Source organism: Xylocopa sonorina, chromosome 15 (assembly GCF_050948175.1).
Source record: "Xylocopa sonorina isolate GNS202 chromosome 15, iyXylSono1_principal, whole genome shotgun sequence".
NCBI lineage: Eukaryota > Metazoa > Arthropoda > Insecta > Hymenoptera > Apidae > Xylocopa > Xylocopa sonorina.
In genome coordinates this window covers 3,333,666-3,354,369 of record NC_135207.1, presented here as the reverse complement: position 1 = coordinate 3,354,369, position 20,704 = coordinate 3,333,666, and the positions used below count along the sequence as shown (strand labels likewise).

The following is a 20,704-nucleotide window of genomic DNA, read 5'->3' as shown; positions in this document are numbered from 1 at the left end:
TTCTTACTCGACGTAACCAGGTCAATCGAAATAAAAATTGTTAACTAATTTGACACGATATTGATATTTACGCGACGATTACATAACAATGCGTTATATTAATTCAAAGAAAAAGTATCACAATATGCAGAGAAACTGTTGTCTTTGAAAAAAGAAACACATAACATAAATTTCTAATGTAATTGAAAATTCATTGAAGTTGATTTTATCGTTAGGAATTATATTTAAATGATAATTGATTATATTTACTGTTAAAAGTAATTTAAATAATTGTTAAGTATGGACTTTGTGTGATAAAACTGTATGAAAAAGTGTTTAATGAAAAACAATTAAATTATTTAGATATCAGCTGTATTTGGCTTGCAGTAATTGCCTTGTATTTTAAATAATTTCCACATCTCATCATTGTATAAAAATTACTTTTTTTTAAATGTAATAAAACCAATTTAACTGGAATCTTTTATCTAAACAGCTGATTTCGCGCTGGAAAGAAAGAGGAAGTTGAAAAACCGCAATAAATGATACATACCCTAGGTACTATTTAAATCGTTCTGAGTCAAATCGATAACATCGTCAGTGATACTAAAGTAGTACATCGAGTCATCGAATTCTGACATAAAATACATAAAACGAGTAGCTTATTCTTGCATCTCGACAGTGATTTTCAAATTCAAAGACTTTGTACTTCTTTATCCACGTGAAGTAAGGTCGCAGTTAATCTTTTCTACTCTTACAGAGTTTGTAGGAGATGGCGACTGTAGGAGATGGCCACAAGGCTGTAGGAGATGGCGTTAGAAATTCCAATGCTACAGACGAGTCGGTAACAAGCTTCGTGATATCACCTCATGCGATAAAGGGGAACTAAAGAAGCCTTATCTAAGAGGCAAAATAATTTTTTATGCTCAATTGGTTATTGTTTTATTTAAAAAAAAAAAAGTAGTATTAAACATTGCCCTTCTTTACTGATGCATCACATTTTCACTTGAAGCCCAAGATATTGCAAATCCTTTGCCATCGATGCAGTTACTTGTGCAGTTAGAGGTTTCGATGGTGCACGCGGTGGTCCTGGGTTGATGTTCGTTAACAGAGCCATAGCCACTTTCATGGTCTCCACCCAATTACCTGTAACATGAATGCAGAGTTACAAGTGTTTTGCAGTAGAATTTATTATTTCAAACCTACGCAACTAGAATCTAAAATCATCTGTATAGCATCATTTCATTGTTCAACGTTAACTATTTCACTTTCCTACACATGCACATGACTTTATCAAAATCGAAATAGATCACAGTCCCTGTAAAAGTAAGAACAGGAAGGTTTAAATTATCGATCACCTTCAAAACTAGAATCTAATGAGCCATTCTTTGGAGTAATCTGATCCATTCTAAGAAAGATAGATGGACCACGATAAGGAAGATGATGTAATACCATTATTATGGTCTTTTCAGGTATACAACAGAGCACAGAGCTAGTGTGTAGCTTAAGAAAGCTTTATATTCTGATGATCGAGATGAGCCAAAGTTCAAATCACTCAAAGCGATTACGAAACGAAAACTTGTCATTTGTAGAAGGCGATAGTCAACTCTTGCAAAAGTTAAGGGTATAAGTCTCAGTATAGAAGAAGGAAAAATCAAGAAAATTATACTATACATGTAAATAATGTAAATATCCAACTAGTTTTACCATATTTTGCTATAGCGACTACTATGCTTGTTAAATGTTGCTGTTTTTCCCGTCCTTTCGAAACGTTTCCAGCTTTTCCTTCAGCCAGAGTTTCCAGGCCAAGTTCAGAGAGCATATTCAGGCTAGTTGTTATAAAAGTATCCATTCCCAATGCACAGCCAGGATTTATCAACTAAAACAGGTGGAATAATTTTTGTTACACTTATATATATAAATAATTACATAGTTGCATCATAATATATATGTAATCGTCGCATAAATATCAATATGTATAATATATATAATGTGACCAAATTATATACTATCTATAATATTTATCTACCTATAATATTATGCGACTAATATAAATACTATCTATAATGTGACCAAATTTTAATATTAACAAAGAATACCTGATCATTTCCTAGGCACACCACGAATTTACTCTTATTCGCACGCAATGCTTGAGCACCTTCTTCCAAGTTGGGACTCGTAAACTTTATTCCCACGAAAGTTGGAATCTGGTCACCACACTGTTCAAGAAATCTTCCCATATGTACTAAAAGAAAACCAATATCACTTAAATGTATATTCTGCACAATCAAATACGTATTTTACGTAATAACAAAGCCCTGGCAGCGCAGATGCCTCGTACGGAGGTTTTAAATTCGTTTCAGGGATACAAAGCCGTTCGAAAGACGTACAAAATGGAATTTCATCTCGAAATGTCTTTTAAAATATCTGAAATGTCTCAAATGCGAAACTACTGACTTGATGTCTTTCGATCGACCAGATTACGTATTTTGGAGATATTTAAATTAACGATCAATTGTAAACGAATGTTCAACACTTTCTGCAACTGTTATCTTGCAAAGGAATGTTTAAAATTAATTGAAACAATTTTAATATATAAATGTAGAATAAGTCTGAAAGTATTAAGATTGTACACTTACTGGTCACGTTACTCATGTCTGGGAAATGGTAATATAAAAGTGGTGTGTTTGGAGCTGCGGAACTGACCATCTTCAAATAGTCTCTCAGGTCATCAGACGTTTTTGGTTTGAAGTATAATTCCGGTAGACAGAGAATGGAGTCTGCTTTGATGCTCTCAGCGTGTTTTGCCTTCAAATAAACATTTGTCAACAACAAATTCGTAACACATTCGATATTAATTATTAAAATAATCTAATCTAATTAAGTAATAAGTTAACTATGAAACTAATAACTGAGAAAATGTATCTATAAAACGGGTGTCTATAAAACGAGTTCATAGAATGTGTAACATATTAATCTTGTTGTATCGAGTCTATTTATTAGATTCGTACGAGTTCAAGAACATCCGGAAGAGGTGCACCGCCAACTTGAATCATCAAATGTTGCTTCGTTCTCTTCGTTACGTTTGCCCAAGCCTCAGCAACCGACTTCCTCTCGCTTGCGCTCATTGACGGACCTTCTCCAGTTGTACCATTCACTGTTAAATTAAAAATTGTTTTTCTTCACATATAGTTTGTTCAGTTGATCCGTGTAAATTAAACAACTGTAATAAATACTAGAATACTTCAAAACGCATCGAATGTTTCAATCTCAAACATTTCTTAGATAAGGTTCGCCCAAAATTCTTAGATGCAAGCATCCCACTGCTCTGCATCGAATTTTCTCAATTAAAAAATTCTTCGAACCCCCCACCTATGCAGATCATCCATTAAAGTAAAGCTTAAGCAGATCATCCTTCAAGTAAAGCTTAAGTATAGTAATTTACTTACCAAGAATACCGGTGATTCCCTTTTTAGCTAAGAATTCCCCGTATTGTGGTATAATTGACAAGTTTAAAGTTCTTGTACTAGAACAAATAAACATGTGACATTAAAATTTTATTAAAACATGTTAGTTTTTGTAACATATTTGAAGTTGCACTCTTTAAAGTATAGCAGTAAGCATATATGTATCAAGTATTAAGAAACATTACCTGTCATTATTAAATGGCGTGAATACGGGAGCGATGAGTCCCCTGAATGTAAATGATACCTTCTGTAATTAAAAATAAGTAGAAATATAAATTGAATATATTATTTAGGACATTGTCTTAAAACTGTTTTTATAAAATCGAAAATTCTGTATTCTGACTGTATTTATACAAATGAATTTTGGTATTTTATTTCTGATCACTCTATCGTCTTACCTTTAACTTAGTTTGTAATTAAAAGTTCTTCTTATTTAATCTTTATACATGTGCATATATTATATATATATATACAGCCCAATTCATTTTATAAGTTTCATTGTAATATATAGTATATTTTACTAGTTTTATTGTATTTTATTGTACATTTAACTAGTATTATTGCAATTTCTTGTATATTTCAGTAGTTTTATTGTAATTTCTTGTATATTTGAATAGTTTTATTATAATTTCTCGTTTATTTCCCGCTTTAGATGTAAGAGAGAGAGAAAGATATATAAGAAAGCTATAAGAAAGAGTGAGACAGATGCTACCAACTCTACTTTGGAACCCCTGGCGCCATCTCTGTGAAAAGTGCTCAAACTGGTCGCTCAGCATTATCGACAGCGAAGTGAACTACACAGAACTACTAGCGCCATCTCTGCGGATAGTACTGAAACTAATTACCGACCTAGTTTCAGTTTTTCCCCAAGAGATGGCGCTAGTAGTTTTTAGTAGTTCACTTCGCTGTCGATAATGCTGAGCGACCAGTTTGAGCACTTTTTACAGAGATGGCGCCAGGGGTTCTACAGTAGAGTCGTTATCATCTATCTCACTCTTTCTTATGGCGTTCTTATATATCTTTCTCTCTCTTACCTCCAAAGCGGGAGATGTAATTCATCCGACTCTTTCTATTCAATGGAAATTAAGGAATTTCTTTATTTAATCAGTACTCTACTTTTTTATTTAAGCAATACTCTAAAATTCTGGCAATTAAGATGAGAAGAAGGTAATAGATGTGTTATATGCATAAAATTGTGTAATTAAGATGAGAGAAAGAGAAGCAGAAACGGAATCAGGAAGAAAATAGATGTGTTATATGCAAGGTGATTCACTACTCTGGTGTGAAAAATTTTTACAGCTAATATACTAGTATAAAGTATATAAAAGTGTATTTTTTTTACAGCTAGGATACTACACCTGAGAAGCAACAAAAAAGTTCACATAAACCTAGGTTCGATTTGCAAAAACACAAACAGAGAATTTTCCTTGGAGCCCTACAGTGATGAAGAGTGAAGTGTTTGATGTAATTTCTTGTAGGCATGCATACTAAAGCAAAAGAGCAAGAAGTTGAAACTGGAAAGTCCATAATTCACTAAACATAATTTTTAATAAATAGAGATTATTATAATAGCAAATTTATTGCTCTTTTCAATATTGTTTGTCATTTTCTTGTAGGACTTACAATTTGGAAGACACAGTCAATAATATGGGTAAAACTGCTATTTCTCTGAAAAGAAGATAAATCCCAATTTTTTCTGCCATTTCTACAAATTGGATCTAGGTATATATGAACTTTTTTGTTGCTTTTCAGGTGTAGTATCAGCTGTAAAAATTTCTCACACAAATAGTGAGCCATCCTATATATATGTATATTTATCAATCATGATAATTAACATATAACTGTAGCAATTAAAAATATGATTTTGTCATTGACTTGTACACCTTGTAAATGTCAAAAATCATTGAGAAATTTGAGCATACATACCGGCATTGTAGAAGAAGAGATGCACTCGCGAAGCACCAGCTGGTGTACTGTGCCAAACTGAGCGAAGAGGAATATTTTCACCGTGCCTCTGATAAGATTGTTTTCGCTTCGTATCAAATATCACATGTTACGTGTTTACCGATATTATGAAGTTCATTCTATGTAGTATCCGTAATTTATGCGTACGTACGTACACGTACACAGTTTCATTGCTCTTTCATAATGATTTTATTTCATTATAAGATGTACTATATGTATAGCCAGTAATACCTTCGACATTTTGTGAAGTATCTTTTTAATTATATGCATAAAGTATACAAATTATATATATATATATAGTTTGTAAATTATCTTTGAATTATGTGCACAAAGTATACAAACTATATATTTTTTTATATGAAAATGATGTGTCTTTGTTTATTACAGAAGCATTGGAGACAGAAAATATATAAAAAGTATATTGCTAAAAAATTTTGCAAACTATTCATAACAGCTAATTTGCAGTGCTATTTGATTAATTTATAAATACTTTTTAATTCAAAAATTAAAATTCTTTAATTCACACTAAAAAATTTTGCAAACTATTTGTAACATATCATTTACAGTGCTGTTTGATTAATTTATAAGTACTTTTTAATTCAGAAATTACATTCTTTAATTCACAGTAATCAATGTAAATTGATATAATTAATTTTTTCTTTAGACTTCTATTACTAACATGTCTCAATCATGTCTGCAAGAGAAGAACTCGTTTCTCATTGTTTTTAGAGTTATTTATTAATTTTCTTATGACTCATTCTTCATGAAGACATTCTTTAATTCACATTAATCAATGTAAATTAATATAATTCACTTTTTCTTTAGACTTTTATTATACTAATATGTCTTGATTATGTCTGTAAGAGAAGAACTCGTTTCGCGTTGGTTTTAGTTATTTATTAATTTTCTTATGACTCATTCTTCATGGAGACATTCTTTAATTCACATTAATCAATGTAAATTAATGTAACTCACTTCTTCTTTAGACTTCTATTACTAACATGTTTCAATCATATTTGTAAGAGAAGAACTCGTTTCGCGTTGGTATTAGTTATTTTTAAATTTTTTTATGACTCATTTTTCATGAAGACATTCTTTAATTCACATTAATCAATGTAAATTAATATAATTCACTTTTTCTTTAGACTTTTATTACTTACATGTTTGCAAGGGAAGAACTCGTTTCGCGTTGGTTTTATTTATTTATTAATTTTCTTACGATTCCTAATTTCATTAATTTTCTTATTACTTTTCTTACGTCTAAGTATTTGTTAACTTTCCATTGTCAACTTTAATATTGATTATTGCTTCATCGTGTGATCGCTGCTTTAAAGGTCGGGGTTAAAACACAGTGAAAGGCTGGCGTTATTTATAAAAATGCTTTTTATGATTATTTACATGTAGACTCTTTCTTCAACAGTGCCAATGGTACTTGAACATAGTATATATTGTAGCGATAAATTCTATAGAACTCCCAGGATGGTCGCATGCGTGTTTCTTCCACTTGTTGGCACTTTCTGCGCCATTACTCTTCGAGAATAGAACGAGGACTATGTCAGAGTTTACAAACTAACGCCAAATAGAGTTCTAATATAACGTCACGCGCTACGATCTGTGTCGTTTGCTATACTCTTCGTGTTTTTTCTGTTTTTTTTTTTTTTCTCTTTTTCGTTAAACTCACTTATCATTTATACATGGCGGAGTTCAGGCTACAATTTGTGGGCGTATATTGGTGAAAGAGTTGTACGTTCATCGATGCGTTTACTCTTTTTCCTTTTTAGCTTCATACTTTTTAATATTCACGCGATATATGGCATATATATGTATATATACATAACTAATATACTTGTGTACTGCTCGATTCGCTTCATGAATTTTTCTTGATCATAGACAATGATTGTTATTTATATTCTATGAAGAAATTTTCTCTAATTTCTTATTAGTAACTTGTCGTAATTATTCGTATAATTAATAATTCTTTTACAACTGATAATGTCTATGTGTTCGTCGATCATTAATCGATCAATTAGAGGCGAAAAATATATGTAATTAATACGAATGTATGCTTGAAATATACGTAAACTGATTGATAAAAGAATTTCCAACTAAAAGAGCTAAAAATTAGAATAAAATTGTTCTAAATAATTAAATGTAATTATATAGTAATTTAAGGTAATTAAAATTGTATTTACCTTTAAAGAAGCGTGCAATAATGAAACGTCAAGTTGCAAAATTACAAGAAAATCATAAAAACAATTTAGTTACAAACAAATAATTAAATTTGTGTATACATATCTAAAGAAACATTGACTTGAAAGTGTTTGCAATGCCATTTGTATTCTAAATTTATTATATTACATTTCGAAAACTTAAACGAGTTCGTTACGTTACATTCCAAGAACTTAAGCGCATAATAAAGACGTTTTTGAGAAAAGATCCACGAATTCATCGATCTACACGCTAATATCTGTGGCACAAGGTTAAACCGTTACAATTTAGGTTTTTTAAGACCAACGTGTTTCTCACACGACTGTGTACGTGTGTGTGTGTGTGTGTGTGTTACGATCTATAATTGCTTTAAATGTATTTATTACCAAGTACAGTGTTAACACTTATGCAAGTATTACAATACGCTGCAGTTTCAAGTGGTGACGTAACCAGAATTTATGGTACTCAGAAAGAGGATACTTCTTTTGTGAGATGCTAAAAATTTTTTAAAAATAAGTGACAACAACTGAATAACAAATAAAATGATAACTGAGTGCTTAACGAATTGCATGTCGTTTTGGGGTTGAAAATATTCTGTGAATGTGTATCTGTACACGTGTGACAAGAAATTAATAAATAAGACGTTCGATGGAAAATTCTATACGTGTTTTTATTTCTTCATTCTTTTTCTCTAAGGAGAACATACCTCGTAGCTTTGAAATCTGCTTCGTTTGGCACTGGTAACTCGTAATATACATTAGAAATGATTTAAACGATAACCGTCTCGTGCTGTTAATTATTATTTTCGTGTCAATTTCAGATGTAACAGCATTACACGCAAATAAAATACTCGCCACTTATTTTATAATGCATTATAATAGATCTCAATGTACACTGAAAACGATCTGGTTGCCTCTTCGAACGTGTTTAAATAAACGCAAAAATTTTTAAGTAACACAAGACAACTTCTGAAACAGCAATACCAATAATACAATTTTTAATCTTTCGATTAATGTTTTGTAATAAATTATTTTATCATTTGCACCGTTCTCGTTTGTCTATTAATTATCTCGAATTCCTATTATGTCAATTAATAATCGCTATCATGTTCTCGTGAGTGAAGAGTACAATGTGTAATGAACGATTTGCTGATTGTTTGTGTCACTGTATCAAATTATTATAAGAGAAGTTCATGTAAAATAGTAGATACACGATGGTTGGCTTGCAGACTCATGCAGAAACGATATCAAAGTGTAAACGTGGGAATAACTTTCGCCAAATTGTCTACAAATATCGTAAGAAGAGTTTTACCTTTTTTAAAATGAGGAAGAAAAGTGAATTTCCATAGGAACGATCATTTTTCACGCTACTTCGAAGTCACTTCTTCCAGCTGGTTACGTTACTACTATTCGACTTAACGAAACGCTTAAGTACGATGCACGCGCGGTAATTACGCGACCTAGTTTACCGTCAGTGCACCAAACAAGCCATCGACTCGAGTGCAGTGAAAATTACTCGCGTATTCTACATATTATTTTATGTATTTACGTTCATACACACACACAGGCATTTCAATTAGACAGATTTTCAACAGCCGTGGCCGGACCAGCCTGCTCACGCGACAGAAACTTCATCTTAAAAGTGTTTATTTCTATCAACTCTTCTTTTTTATAATTACCTTCCTTTTTTTCCACCTTTTTTTCTCTATTTGAGTCGCTTCACGTACAAAAGTGTAGCACATAATTCAAGCTGTTAAGATCGATGCGCACAGTTTGATTCGACAACAATCGCAGCTCTAAATTAACGTCTTTAAATTATATACATTAATTAATATACGTTTCACATTTCTTACGTATTTCTTTTTAATAAGAAAACAAGATTGCACAATGCATCGAGTAATAATAATAACAATATTGTTTTTTAAAAAACATATGCTTCTGTTTTGTAAACGACTGTGCAGAATTTATAATTCTAGCTTCTGCTGTTCTAATTTAACCTTTTCAAATTATATATATTAATTAATATACGTTTTACATTTCTTGCATATTTTTTTTTAATAAGAACACAAGATTGCACAATGCATCGAGTAATAATAATAACAATATTGTTTTTTAAAATACATATGCTTCTATTTTGTAAGCAACTGTCCAGAATTTATAATTTTAGCTTCTGCTGTTCTAATTTAACCTTTTCAAATTATATATATTAATTAATATATGTTTCACATTTCTTGCATATTTTTTTTTAATAAGAAAACAAGATTGCACAACGCATCGAGTAATAATAATAACAATATTGTTTTTTAAAATACGTATGCTTCTATTTTGTAAACGACTGTGCAGGATTTATAATTAATTTCTGTTTCAAAAGATGAAAGAAAGTATACTCGAAAAAACGATCGTTATCGAATCTATCTGTGCATTTGGATACACGTAGGCAATTAGTATGCTTGACACGTATGCATCCATTCAGAAGACACATTTCTACGTACAGACATAAACGCGTATACGTACAAATGTATAGAGCGTATTAAATCATGCGTTTGTTCACGTATTGCGCGCATTACACATTCGAAAATGATAATAACTGAAGAGCCACGGATATGTACAACAGGGATATGCCCGATCGACGCAAGACGCACAACTTCTCGCAAATTCTTCGCCACGTTCCTCCTCTCAACCGCCTCGATTGCATCGCCATCTTCATTTCACTTCAAACTCGACCAATTTCAACGATTTAACCAGTTAACTGCGATCGACGTGTACACACGTCGAACCAAAACTTTATTTTCTTGCGATTGGCGACTATAATTATGATCTTGTCAAATAAAAACGTTCCTCGTTTTACTTTTCTCATGAAATGCGTAATAGAAGGATTTTTCTGCGCTTGACGCGTATTCTCGTCATTTCTTGATTTTAATTGCGCGCTTTGTAGACGATTTCTAAAGCTAAATTCCGCAGTTAACTGGTTAACAGAGAACTGTTCAAATTATTCGTGATCTACACGCGTAGTTCTCTTTCAATTGCAATTCATCTTTTACATTTACTCGATACGCGATAATATTGTTAACAATAAATAGTTTCGACTCGTCAAGATGTACGTGTTACGTAATAGCGTCATCCTTGCGCAGTTTACAGTTTCAACGAACGATTATCGCTACGATTTTTGAATAATTCGAAGTTTCAAGTGTGATTAGAAATCAGAAAGCGCCTGAAAGTGTCCGCAGGATTGGATCGCGTCCTCGAACGTCGATTATCTTCCTCTTCGTACCACCCTCTATATGCTCGCACCTTTGCCGACGAAAACAAACGTAATACTGCATCGTTTATGCTGAAGTGGCCTTTTAAGTGCTCGTTCGAAAATATGCTTAACGAGTATGGTCCCAAAAGTTTTAAGAAGTAGTTGGAATACAACGTAGCTTCCGTCTTATAAATATCCTCAACAAATTCCACGGAATCAGCCGTCAAGAAGGGACTTCTGAGCATAAGCGCCGTTACGATCGGTGAATCGATAAAAAAAAAAAAAGAAAAGAGACACTGGACAATGAATTTCAAACGTACGCGTATGCTTTCGCGTTTGACAGCACGAAGAGCGAATTTTACAGGGCGTTTGGCAACGATTACATCATTACAGAAGCCAAAACAAGACGAAAATCAAGAGTAACGTTTCTTTCCAATGCTTCATTGTCGAGAAAGAGCTTCGAATATCCTTTGGAAGTACGCGTGTATTAATATCGAGAGCTTAACTGCGCGTATCTATCCAAATTAATAATTAATCGCGTGTTACACTGACAATGAAGTGCTTGCCATTGGTGTATCGTGCAAAGATGAGAAGAAAACTAGGAAAACAATATCCTTTTCATTGATTCCTGATTCTGAGGATCCATATTCTTTAATACATCGTCGTGTAACATCGTCAATTCTTCGAAAAACGTTGCAGCATCTTTGAAACTGAGCATCCAATTGTTTCGAGACACGCGTTGCATCGTTGCGTAACATCCAGTAACAGTAGAACGCGTTTTAATACGCAACGATGATGCTTTAAGTAGATACGCAGCAACAGTTTCACCGATCTTCTCATCTCTACAAAATACGCGTGGCCACAAATGCGTAAAACAATTTTTACAGTGATTCTTCTAAAATACAAAACCAGAAACGCGATTTCGTTGATCTCAAATCTCGATCTTATCTTGCTTGCCTTAGAAATAATCCGTTGCGTTCCAAGCACGGTTGCCAACGCGTTCTCTACGACGTTATTTAAATACAATTCGAGTACAAACAAATTTGTTTAACATCAATGTCGATAGGTTCATAGAGATTGGTAATTAGAATACTTTACATACTAACGTAGCGACGCAAATGCTTCTGAAATGTTTTAACAACAAGTAGTTAGCTTGGTTCGAGAACTACCGTGCGGTATTTCTGTTACTAGCGTTCGAAAGACGTCCGTTGTAATCGATGATATTACTCGATGCGGGGGTTTTATTCGAGACTCAAGGAGCATCGAAATTAACTACAACAATTAATTATTGTTATTAGTAGCCCTTGTTTTGCTTCTATGTACAGAATGTTCCATGATACCCTTCTACACCGTACAGAAATATTGTTCTGCCGTGTAAATGCAGCTTCCTTGGTATATTCGTTCGTAAAAAGTCTTGTTCCACCATGAAACTTTACATTTTTCTCTTATGGCGCGTTGATGGTTCTTTTTTTTAATAAAATTCGCGTATTAAAACGGAATGAAAATAATTGAAGTAACACGTTCAATTGACAGATGGATGGATATCATATAAATACTTGTCAAGAGACGCCTCGTCGTGGAAGTATTTATATAATGCATTGTACTTGGAGCCTTGTCTTGCATTTTGATTACGCGTATATTCTAACCACGTTTGTGTGACAATTTATTTTTCAAATTCGCAATTATCTCTTTCTCCTTGCTTCTAATTAATTGCCTCCCGTCGTGCAATATAGAAGATCGTGTAATAATAATTTTATAAATGGATATGTCGTTCGCAGTTAAACTGTTCAATTTTGATTAACAAATATATGAAGATTCTATCAAAATTGCATTTGTACCAATTTCTGATATATGTGGTTAAAATAGTCGAGATTTCGTTCTTCTAAAATCAACAATCGTACAAAGCATTGTCTCGATAAACAAATAGATATCTTTACAATTACAGGAGATGCAAGAACGAACAGAATTTGAGTAACCAAAAGCGCAACTGTTTATGTACAAGAATAGTAGTTACTTCTGAAGTAGTTTAGCGATTTGAGTATAAAAATCGATTTTATCAAATCTATCACAACGTTCATTCTGACTAATAAAAATCACTGGTAACACGTATTGCTTTAGATTGGAAAATTTCAATGTATCAATCTTTTTAATAACTGTATATACACAACTCTCGTTCTCGTTTCGCAACAGAAACAAAAGAAACTGTACTCCCGTCACTTGAAATGTTCCGCGTTAAAAATCAATCCGGAATGTCACGTAACAATCATCGAATTCGAACGAAAATCCGCGTTAACGCGAGCGAATGTCACTTTTTAGAGCAACCATTGTCGCTGTACGTCCAACTCGAGAACGTTTAACTCTTCTCACAATCTTAAAACCGCTGAATTTTGTTCAACTCTGGGATGCATCGTTTAGGTATACCCGAAAATACGGATAAAAGATGGATGAAGGAAGTGGTGTCCAAAAATATATTAAGGAGTACAGCGACGTCACGAAGTGTTCTAAAATAAAATCCACCTTTAACTAATTCCAACAATTTAAAGTTCCATTTTCTACTTAAACACACTCGTTCATCCTCTTAGGCAACGTTTACTCGTAAAATTCTGTCGTTTGTTTTAGCAATTTGTATTTCCATAAAAAATCGTTTGCGCCAAAGAAGAAGACGTTAGAAAGAATTGTATTACGTCACCATCTGACGTGATTTCACACTGATATTTTTATTTAGAAATGATCGATCATGTCTCATCGAAGTTCCATTTTCTACTTAACACACTCGTTCATCCCCTTAGGCAACGTTTACTCGTAAAATTCTGTCGTTTGTTTTAGCAATTTGTATTTCCATAAAGAATCGTTTGCGCCAAAGAAGAAGACGTTAGAAAGAATTGTATTACGTCACCATCTGACGTGATTTCACACTGATATTTTTATCTAAAAATGATCGATCATGACTCATCGAAAGCATAAAATTCGTTAGGATAATCGTTACAGGAAGACGCAAGTTATAACCCTTGTTCGTGACGTCTCTGGTCCATGGCTGATAGATTCAACGCTATCATTTGCTCGCTAATTACGTGTACACCTATTGTACGTAGAATTATACCGTGAAAATTAGGCGAAAGGTTCCGACGAAGGGATCGAAACCAAGAATGGTGCGCTGCCCTTTAAACAATCGGAACGATATATTCAAACGTGAAAAACAGTCGACACTCCTTGGTCTCACATTTTACAATCTAGAATTATTACACTCGCTTAACAGTTCTGGGGTGGGGAGAGCAATGATTGTAAAAGTAACATTCATCTACTTCTTTTTTCTTTTTCTTCTTTTTCCTCTTCCTCTCTTCAGTATCAACAATATATATATATATATTATATATTATATATAATAAACACGATACTCGAGTAGCAACGCTCCGCGCGCATCACGATTTCTCGTCTCTCGTCGCAAAGATCCGATCGTATGCTCGTGAATCAGGTAGAAGAACCGAGAATGTAATGCGATATATGTACACACGTGTATCGTTCGCGTTCAGGTAGTAACTGGACAATAGAAACGAACCTTTCGATACTACAGCGTGTGTTACGCGTGGACTAGAATGATTTTCTCGCGATCTCAATGAATTTCGCGCAATCCATGGGGGAATTATGGAAATAATACTGCTCCTCTCGTGCTCCTCTCGTTCTTATTAAGTACTAACTTTTAACAAGTAATCGTTATCTTATATAACTTTAACTTACTCCGTTGCGACTTTGCCCTAAAATGCGTTACCTTGCTAGAATGATGCTCGTTTAATTCTAGGCGAGTTCAGCGTGTCGTGTTCGTGTAGTTGCCTCGTTTTTCTCTGATTATTTTATTTCAACCTTATATTCACACTTCTAGACATATATATATACGTATATATATATGTATACGTCGACGATAGAGTTTGACTAGACGTCTCACGTTTCCTTTATCTTCAGACGTAGATTTTCTACCTCTACGTAGCTCCACGTTGATATACTGTTTTCTAAAACGTGGGGTGTGTATTGTGTGTATGTAAAATTAAATAATCGGTGCTTATACCCAGACAGCACAGTGTCGACAGATTCGTAGCAATTCGTGTCCATATTCGCATGTAATGTCAGAACTATTGTTACTTGTCACGCTGATGACCACGTTGCTACTGTTATGGTGCCATGAAACACGTGTTATCTCAGTTCTGGCCACCATGTCATTGGTTTACTGCTTTGAGAGCTAGAAACAAGCATGAATTTTGCTAATTTTGCTATTTACTTTGCTATGCGTTGCTGTTTTTCTTACCCTCAATTGTTTTAAATCTTCCCACCCCTTCTCAATTCCACTTACTTGGTTCACGCAACGCAAACGATTCCAAATTTTGGTTCAGAGACCTCGAAAAAGGTTTCATGCAGATTTTTTTTCGGATATTGTTCCTGGTACGCGAGTTATTCATTTCTTGATGTCCACACGACTTGTGTTGATTTTTGTCGACACGCTGTGCTCTCTGGGTTAACGCATGTAACGAATCTAGTTAAATATGTCATTAGTAATGAGTTGTTTGTAGTAATAAATGGAAAAATGTACTGTGAAGACTGAATATTTTTTTGTTGACGTGACGTTTCGAAAAGTAGCACATTAGTCTCACGAAAGGCGGCTTGTTTCGGTTTTTAGATTGGAAAGAGGCATGTTTTGTTATTCCTTTGGGATATTGGCAAGTTTGAAAGGAATTGTTGTAGAAATTAATATGTTGTACTGTTTCTTTACACGGAAAGTAGGATACTTTAGTGTAAAAATATTGTTTGGAAAACAATGTCTAGCATCTAATTTTTAATGGAAAAGAAGTATACGAATATTTTAATTTGTATACTTAAGATATGCAATTTTAATATCATTTATCACTGAATAAGATACTTTTCCATTCTATTAAAAATTACTTTTTATGATTACGTGAAATGAAACGCGCGGCTTTTTCATCAGACAAATGAGACGAACCACTGTTTCTAACGCACGTCGATATGTTGAAATTTTGTAAAACGAAACGAATGTAACGTTACTTTATACTTTTAATACTTTGTTCTATTCATTTGACATGTATCAAATGTCTTCTTTGTTTTCTTTAAATATACTTCTTTGGATAAAAAATTCATGCAGTCTGTATCTTATTAGGAAGAACTTTCCAAAATATATGATAGAAAGACTAGGATAACTAAAACAAAGAAAATCATTTGTTACTATCATTCAATAAAATTTCTAATACCAACGTAGAAAAAATTATAAAAGTACAGAATGGATACAAATATTTTTAAGTAATTAAAATTATAAAAAGTTAAAATAATCTTTTATGTTTGGAAGTTTTTTTCAAAGAAATGATTGGTTTAAAAAAAAAAGAATATAAGGAGACTGCACGATCGTTACGTATTGATCGAGATGTTCACAGTGATCGAGGATAATTACGAATAAAAGAAATTCTAAGAAGTCAGGTACTCAAAGTGCAAGCGTTAATTACTCGAAAGACAAGAGAGTCGATGCTTATAAAAAAGAATCAGGTCCCGCAGTAAGTTACGTCTATTTGAAAGTTGCTGTTTGGCTTCATTTTAAAATTAAAGTCAAGTGGTTAAGTGCTTTCTCTTACGAGCCTCGTCGATCCCCTAAAAAATCAACGAGGCCCCCGTTTCACCACATCGTACGCAAACATCATTTACTTAGGATGTATACGTCAAGTATAAATATACATACGTGTATTAAAATATATCATATAGATTAAAAAATATGTACACGTGTATAAAAAAATGTGAAGAACAGATATACGTCGAGGTTGGAAAGAAAGTAGCGGATCTAATCAAGCGGAACGTTCGCGAATATACGAATATACCTTTTCTATTCTTCTCGAAACGTTAAATTTGAACTTCCCCCTTCGAGGAACCCATTTCTTTGGAGATCGCACGAGATTCTAATTTGTACACTTGCATGACACCGGGATGACTAGATAAAATGTGACGATCGCACAATTAAAAGGGTCCTTAGTGATGCGAACGTAGAAAGAAAATAAAGTAGAAAATAAAATAAAATAGTTAGACGAGGATGTGCACCATAAATGAGTTCATCAAAGTCCGTAGCACTGCGACAGCGTGTATAAACATTAAAATTTGCCAGGATCGCTCGAAAGTATCGTAGCTCGATTTACTTTCCCGCAGCAGTTCCCAGTTTTACGTCCAATCAAACTCCGTCTCAACCGATGGTACTGTTTCCTACTAATACCGGCTTCGTCTGCGAGTAACGACTTAAAGACCCAGATTAATTACACGTTTAAGCAGTGTCGAGTTCAATTAGGCATCCTTTCGCTTATTTACGTCACAAATATTCCAATGTTAATTCCAGCTGGGTTTGTTCTGAACGATCTTCGAGGCATCCCTCGTGTACAGCCATAAAAACGACTACCTTCTTATTTTTCACCCTCGCTTTAAACCAGCCAGCGATTCAAACTTACTATTGATTCCTCCGAGTGGCGAAGATCGATGAAATCGACGTCGCCCTTGACTGCCACTATGACTTCCAAACCCTCAGCTTTCTTAACGATATTTTTTTCAAGTGGAGAGCCGCGTTCAGAATGTCAGACTCGCGAGTATCCTCGCCATCTGAGTGAACTTCCCTCCTGCGGCCAGGCATGAGCAGACGATGTCTGAGCCCCCTGGAAGTTGGATCTGAAAGTGCCTCTGAGACAGGCACCTTTTCTTTGCTCGAGCCTGGCAACGACACTGATCTTCCCACAGAGAAACCTTTGCTGAGCCTGTCTAACGTCGCTGGTAACAAATGTCGCCTTGGTATGGCTTGTTCCCTCTCCCTTAAAATAAATCTTCCAAGCGTCTTCCAAAATGCTTGCGTGCTGTACACGTTCTCGTCGTCTCGCAGAACTCTCAGCTGACGATTACCACTGCCAACAGCGCCAGTTCCACCCCATTCGAGTTCCTCGACCAGAGCAAACTTCATAGGATCCTCCAACCTTCTAGCTTTTACCAAAGCCTGAGCCAGGACGTCTTGAGCGGAGCTGCTAACAGGAACGCGAAGTATCGCGTAAGGTATATCAGGTGACACGTTGTAAATGCAAACCAGGAACGTGTCAGCTTCGTCCCAGATGTGCGTCGACGTGTCCCTGTCTGAGTCGAGCTTCGAGTGACCTGCTGTGCTTCTGATGGAGGCTAACCAGGCTCTGCTGCTGGGGTCGTCGCCCACTCTTTTCAACAGGAACCGTCCTTGCCCCTTCCACAAAGCTTGCGCTTGTAACGGGTGCTCTGTCGAGTCTAACACTCGCTGGGTGGGTAATTCTTCTCTGTCCCTTTTCTCCCAGCCTCGAGAGACTTCCTCGACCAGTATATACTCGTCTACACGGTCTGGGGATATTCCAGCTTTCTGGAGAGCTTGCAGCATCACCTCTTGCGTGGTACTTTCCTGTGTTACTTTTAAAATGGTGTACGGTTCGTCAGGTATCACGTGGTAAACCATCAGGAAGAACATTCTTCTTTTTAATGTCACTCCGCCTAAACCAGGGTCAACAGTGGTTAGTTTCTCAGGTTCCTTTCCAGATGAAGGTCGTTTCGATGATTCCTTGTGGTCGCGACAACACGCGTTGTAGTCGAGGCTCTCTTCTTCTAGACGTGAGTAAATGAACAGTGTGGACAAAGCTAAAGGTTTGTTCTTGCAGGAACGCAAACGTACGTGTCTGTAGCCGGGCCTTAAACATTTTAATGGAATCACTCTCTGGGCGATCAAGTGATGCGAGCTGGCTTCGACGATACCAAAACGCAGGAAGGCCAGGTCCTTGAACATTACTTGGAAGCAGAATTTCTCGTTCCAAATCGGATTCAACGCGTTGCTTTGTATCACCTTCGTTTTATGCTTGGCACAATCGATCGGAATGCCCACTAATTCGATCTCCACGTAGGTACTGGCGATGAAATTTGTTGGGGATACGTACTGGCCGGATATCACTGAGAGGGTCAAGTGCGCCGAATGCAGACCGTCGAATTCTTTGTCCCAAGGATTGAAACGTCTGGAAATCAGTTTTATGTTTTATTTAAATGTATGTCGTATAGGATGTATGTACAGCTAGTCATGAAATGTCTGCATAGACTCCTGAAACTTTTAATGTTTTAGAAATACAGGAGTTTTGGAAGTTTTATCAATGTTAATTTATTTGTTGATTATAATTGGATGTTTCTACATTTATTTATAAGAAAATATAAAATAAATTGAATGGTCAACTTTGAAAATGTCTACATAAAAAGCACCTCGAACTACAAGAATTTCTTGTTTATACTTTTATATTCTCTACTATTTATAAAATGTTCAAAACTGCTTATATTTTTGTTAAATATTTGAAATTTCAAAAATGTATGCGCGTACAGATTTTCGTGACTAACTGTACTTACTATATGTTTCAATTTCCTTAATAAAACTCAAACTAAGTCGTGTAAAAGGCAGCAAAAATATTTCCTAAATCAAATGATTGACATAAAAAGAAAATTACTACTGTATTTACCTGTACATCATGTGGCCTTTGTCCCACATAACCGAAGGCTTCCTAACGTATCCGCATTGTCCATTCTGCTCAAACATAGCAGCGTTCAGATTTAATCCTGCATCGTCTGTCTGATAATTCAACGCTACCATCTGAATGCCAAAGGCCCAGAAAATGACAGGATTGAAATTTGTCGAGTCGATACGCATTCCAGCCGGATACGTTCGTATCAGCTGAGTTTCCGCGTGAGCGACAACGCCCAGAGGCTGCTTTCTGCAGATTTTTTTCGCCGTACTTTCGTTCAACGAAGAACACTGGAAGCAAGCTGGAACTCCACGAGTGAATCTGAAACAAATTTTCATCTTATAATATTAATTAAAAATTCCAGAGTCCAACTTTGTTAAAGTATTAAGTTTTATTTCATGTAAATTAATTTACATTAAATTATATCCCCCAAAGGAATGATATAATTACAGAAAACTGACCTGAAGAGATTTTCAATATTGCTGCCACCGCTTGCGAGTGAAGCGGATGTAGACAAAGACTGCGGCGATCCTGAAGCTGCACCAATGCTAGTTGCTCCTATTCCAGCTATACTGTGCCTCTGAACGGGTCCAGTATGCGGTTGATGACGGACCTTTCCAGTGGTGGTGGTCCCTGGTGTCGTGTTCAGTCCACGAAACTTAATTGCTTGTAAATAGACCACCAAGTCCGAGAGTTCCTTGGCAATTTGGCTACTTTGTTTCTGGGATTTATCGTCCACCGCTGAATCCGACTTTAATCGATTATGTGTCCCCCCCAAGTACCTCTCGTAACTGGAAATGGAGTTATCTGGAAGGTTAAAGGTTTCGCGTTAGATTCAGCGTCCGTGAAGCAATTAACTTAGTCGGATGGATTTAATATAAGTGCATGGAAACAATGTCACAGTTATCTCCTGCAATTTGATTAAAGGTTGGCTATTATAGCAGTTGTGAAACATAAATTCCACGAGCCTAAGCGTTGCTATTAACTTATTGTTCAGACTTTTTTTTGGTAATAAAATTAATTAACGTAGAAACAGAATATCTCCTAAAATGAGAATAACGTAAATTTACAACACGAAATTGCAAATACGACTGTGGTTAATTACTAATGTAATGTACAATAATACTAACTGTGGGGCTTTAAAATGTACAATTCAACAATAAAATTATTAAATTATAATATTATTAAAATTAAATGTATTGCTAATATTCTGGATATATTACTGAACAATATATCTAATTTCAATATTATTTTAATCTAACAACTTTATTCGATATTGAACAGTGTTTCAATAATTTTGAATTTCATTATTTC

The 20,704-nt window shown here is 34.8% G+C and overlaps 2 protein-coding genes across 2 annotated transcripts in view; both read right to left on the bottom strand.

Moving 5' to 3' along the window:
• Positions 1-937: 937 nt before the first annotated feature.
• Positions 938-5,466, bottom strand: LOC143430593 (N-acetylneuraminate lyase-like). The gene is made up of 8 exons (XM_076906939.1): positions 5,370-5,466; positions 3,629-3,690; positions 3,426-3,502; positions 2,988-3,133; positions 2,616-2,784; positions 2,076-2,221; positions 1,684-1,855; positions 938-1,122 (listed from the first exon to the last, which is right to left on the bottom strand). The coding sequence occupies exons 1-8, from the start codon at positions 5,373-5,375 to the stop codon at positions 971-973; spliced, it is 930 nt and encodes a 309-aa protein (XP_076763054.1). The 5' UTR covers positions 5,376-5,466; the 3' UTR covers positions 938-970.
• Positions 5,467-17,363: 11,897 nt separating this feature from the next.
• Positions 17,364-20,704, bottom strand: part of LOC143430864 (1-phosphatidylinositol 4,5-bisphosphate phosphodiesterase epsilon-1) — a 38,570-nt gene continuing 35,229 nt past the window's right edge. Inside the window, exons 13-15 of the mRNA XM_076907334.1 lie at positions 19,852-20,197; positions 19,388-19,711; positions 17,364-18,898 (exon numbers count right to left, since the gene is read on the bottom strand). Of these exons, the coding sequence (XP_076763449.1) occupies positions 17,395-18,898; positions 19,388-19,711; positions 19,852-20,197 (2,174 nt within the window). The 3' untranslated portion in view covers positions 17,364-17,394. The remainder of the gene's footprint in view (positions 18,899-19,387; positions 19,712-19,851; positions 20,198-20,704) is intronic.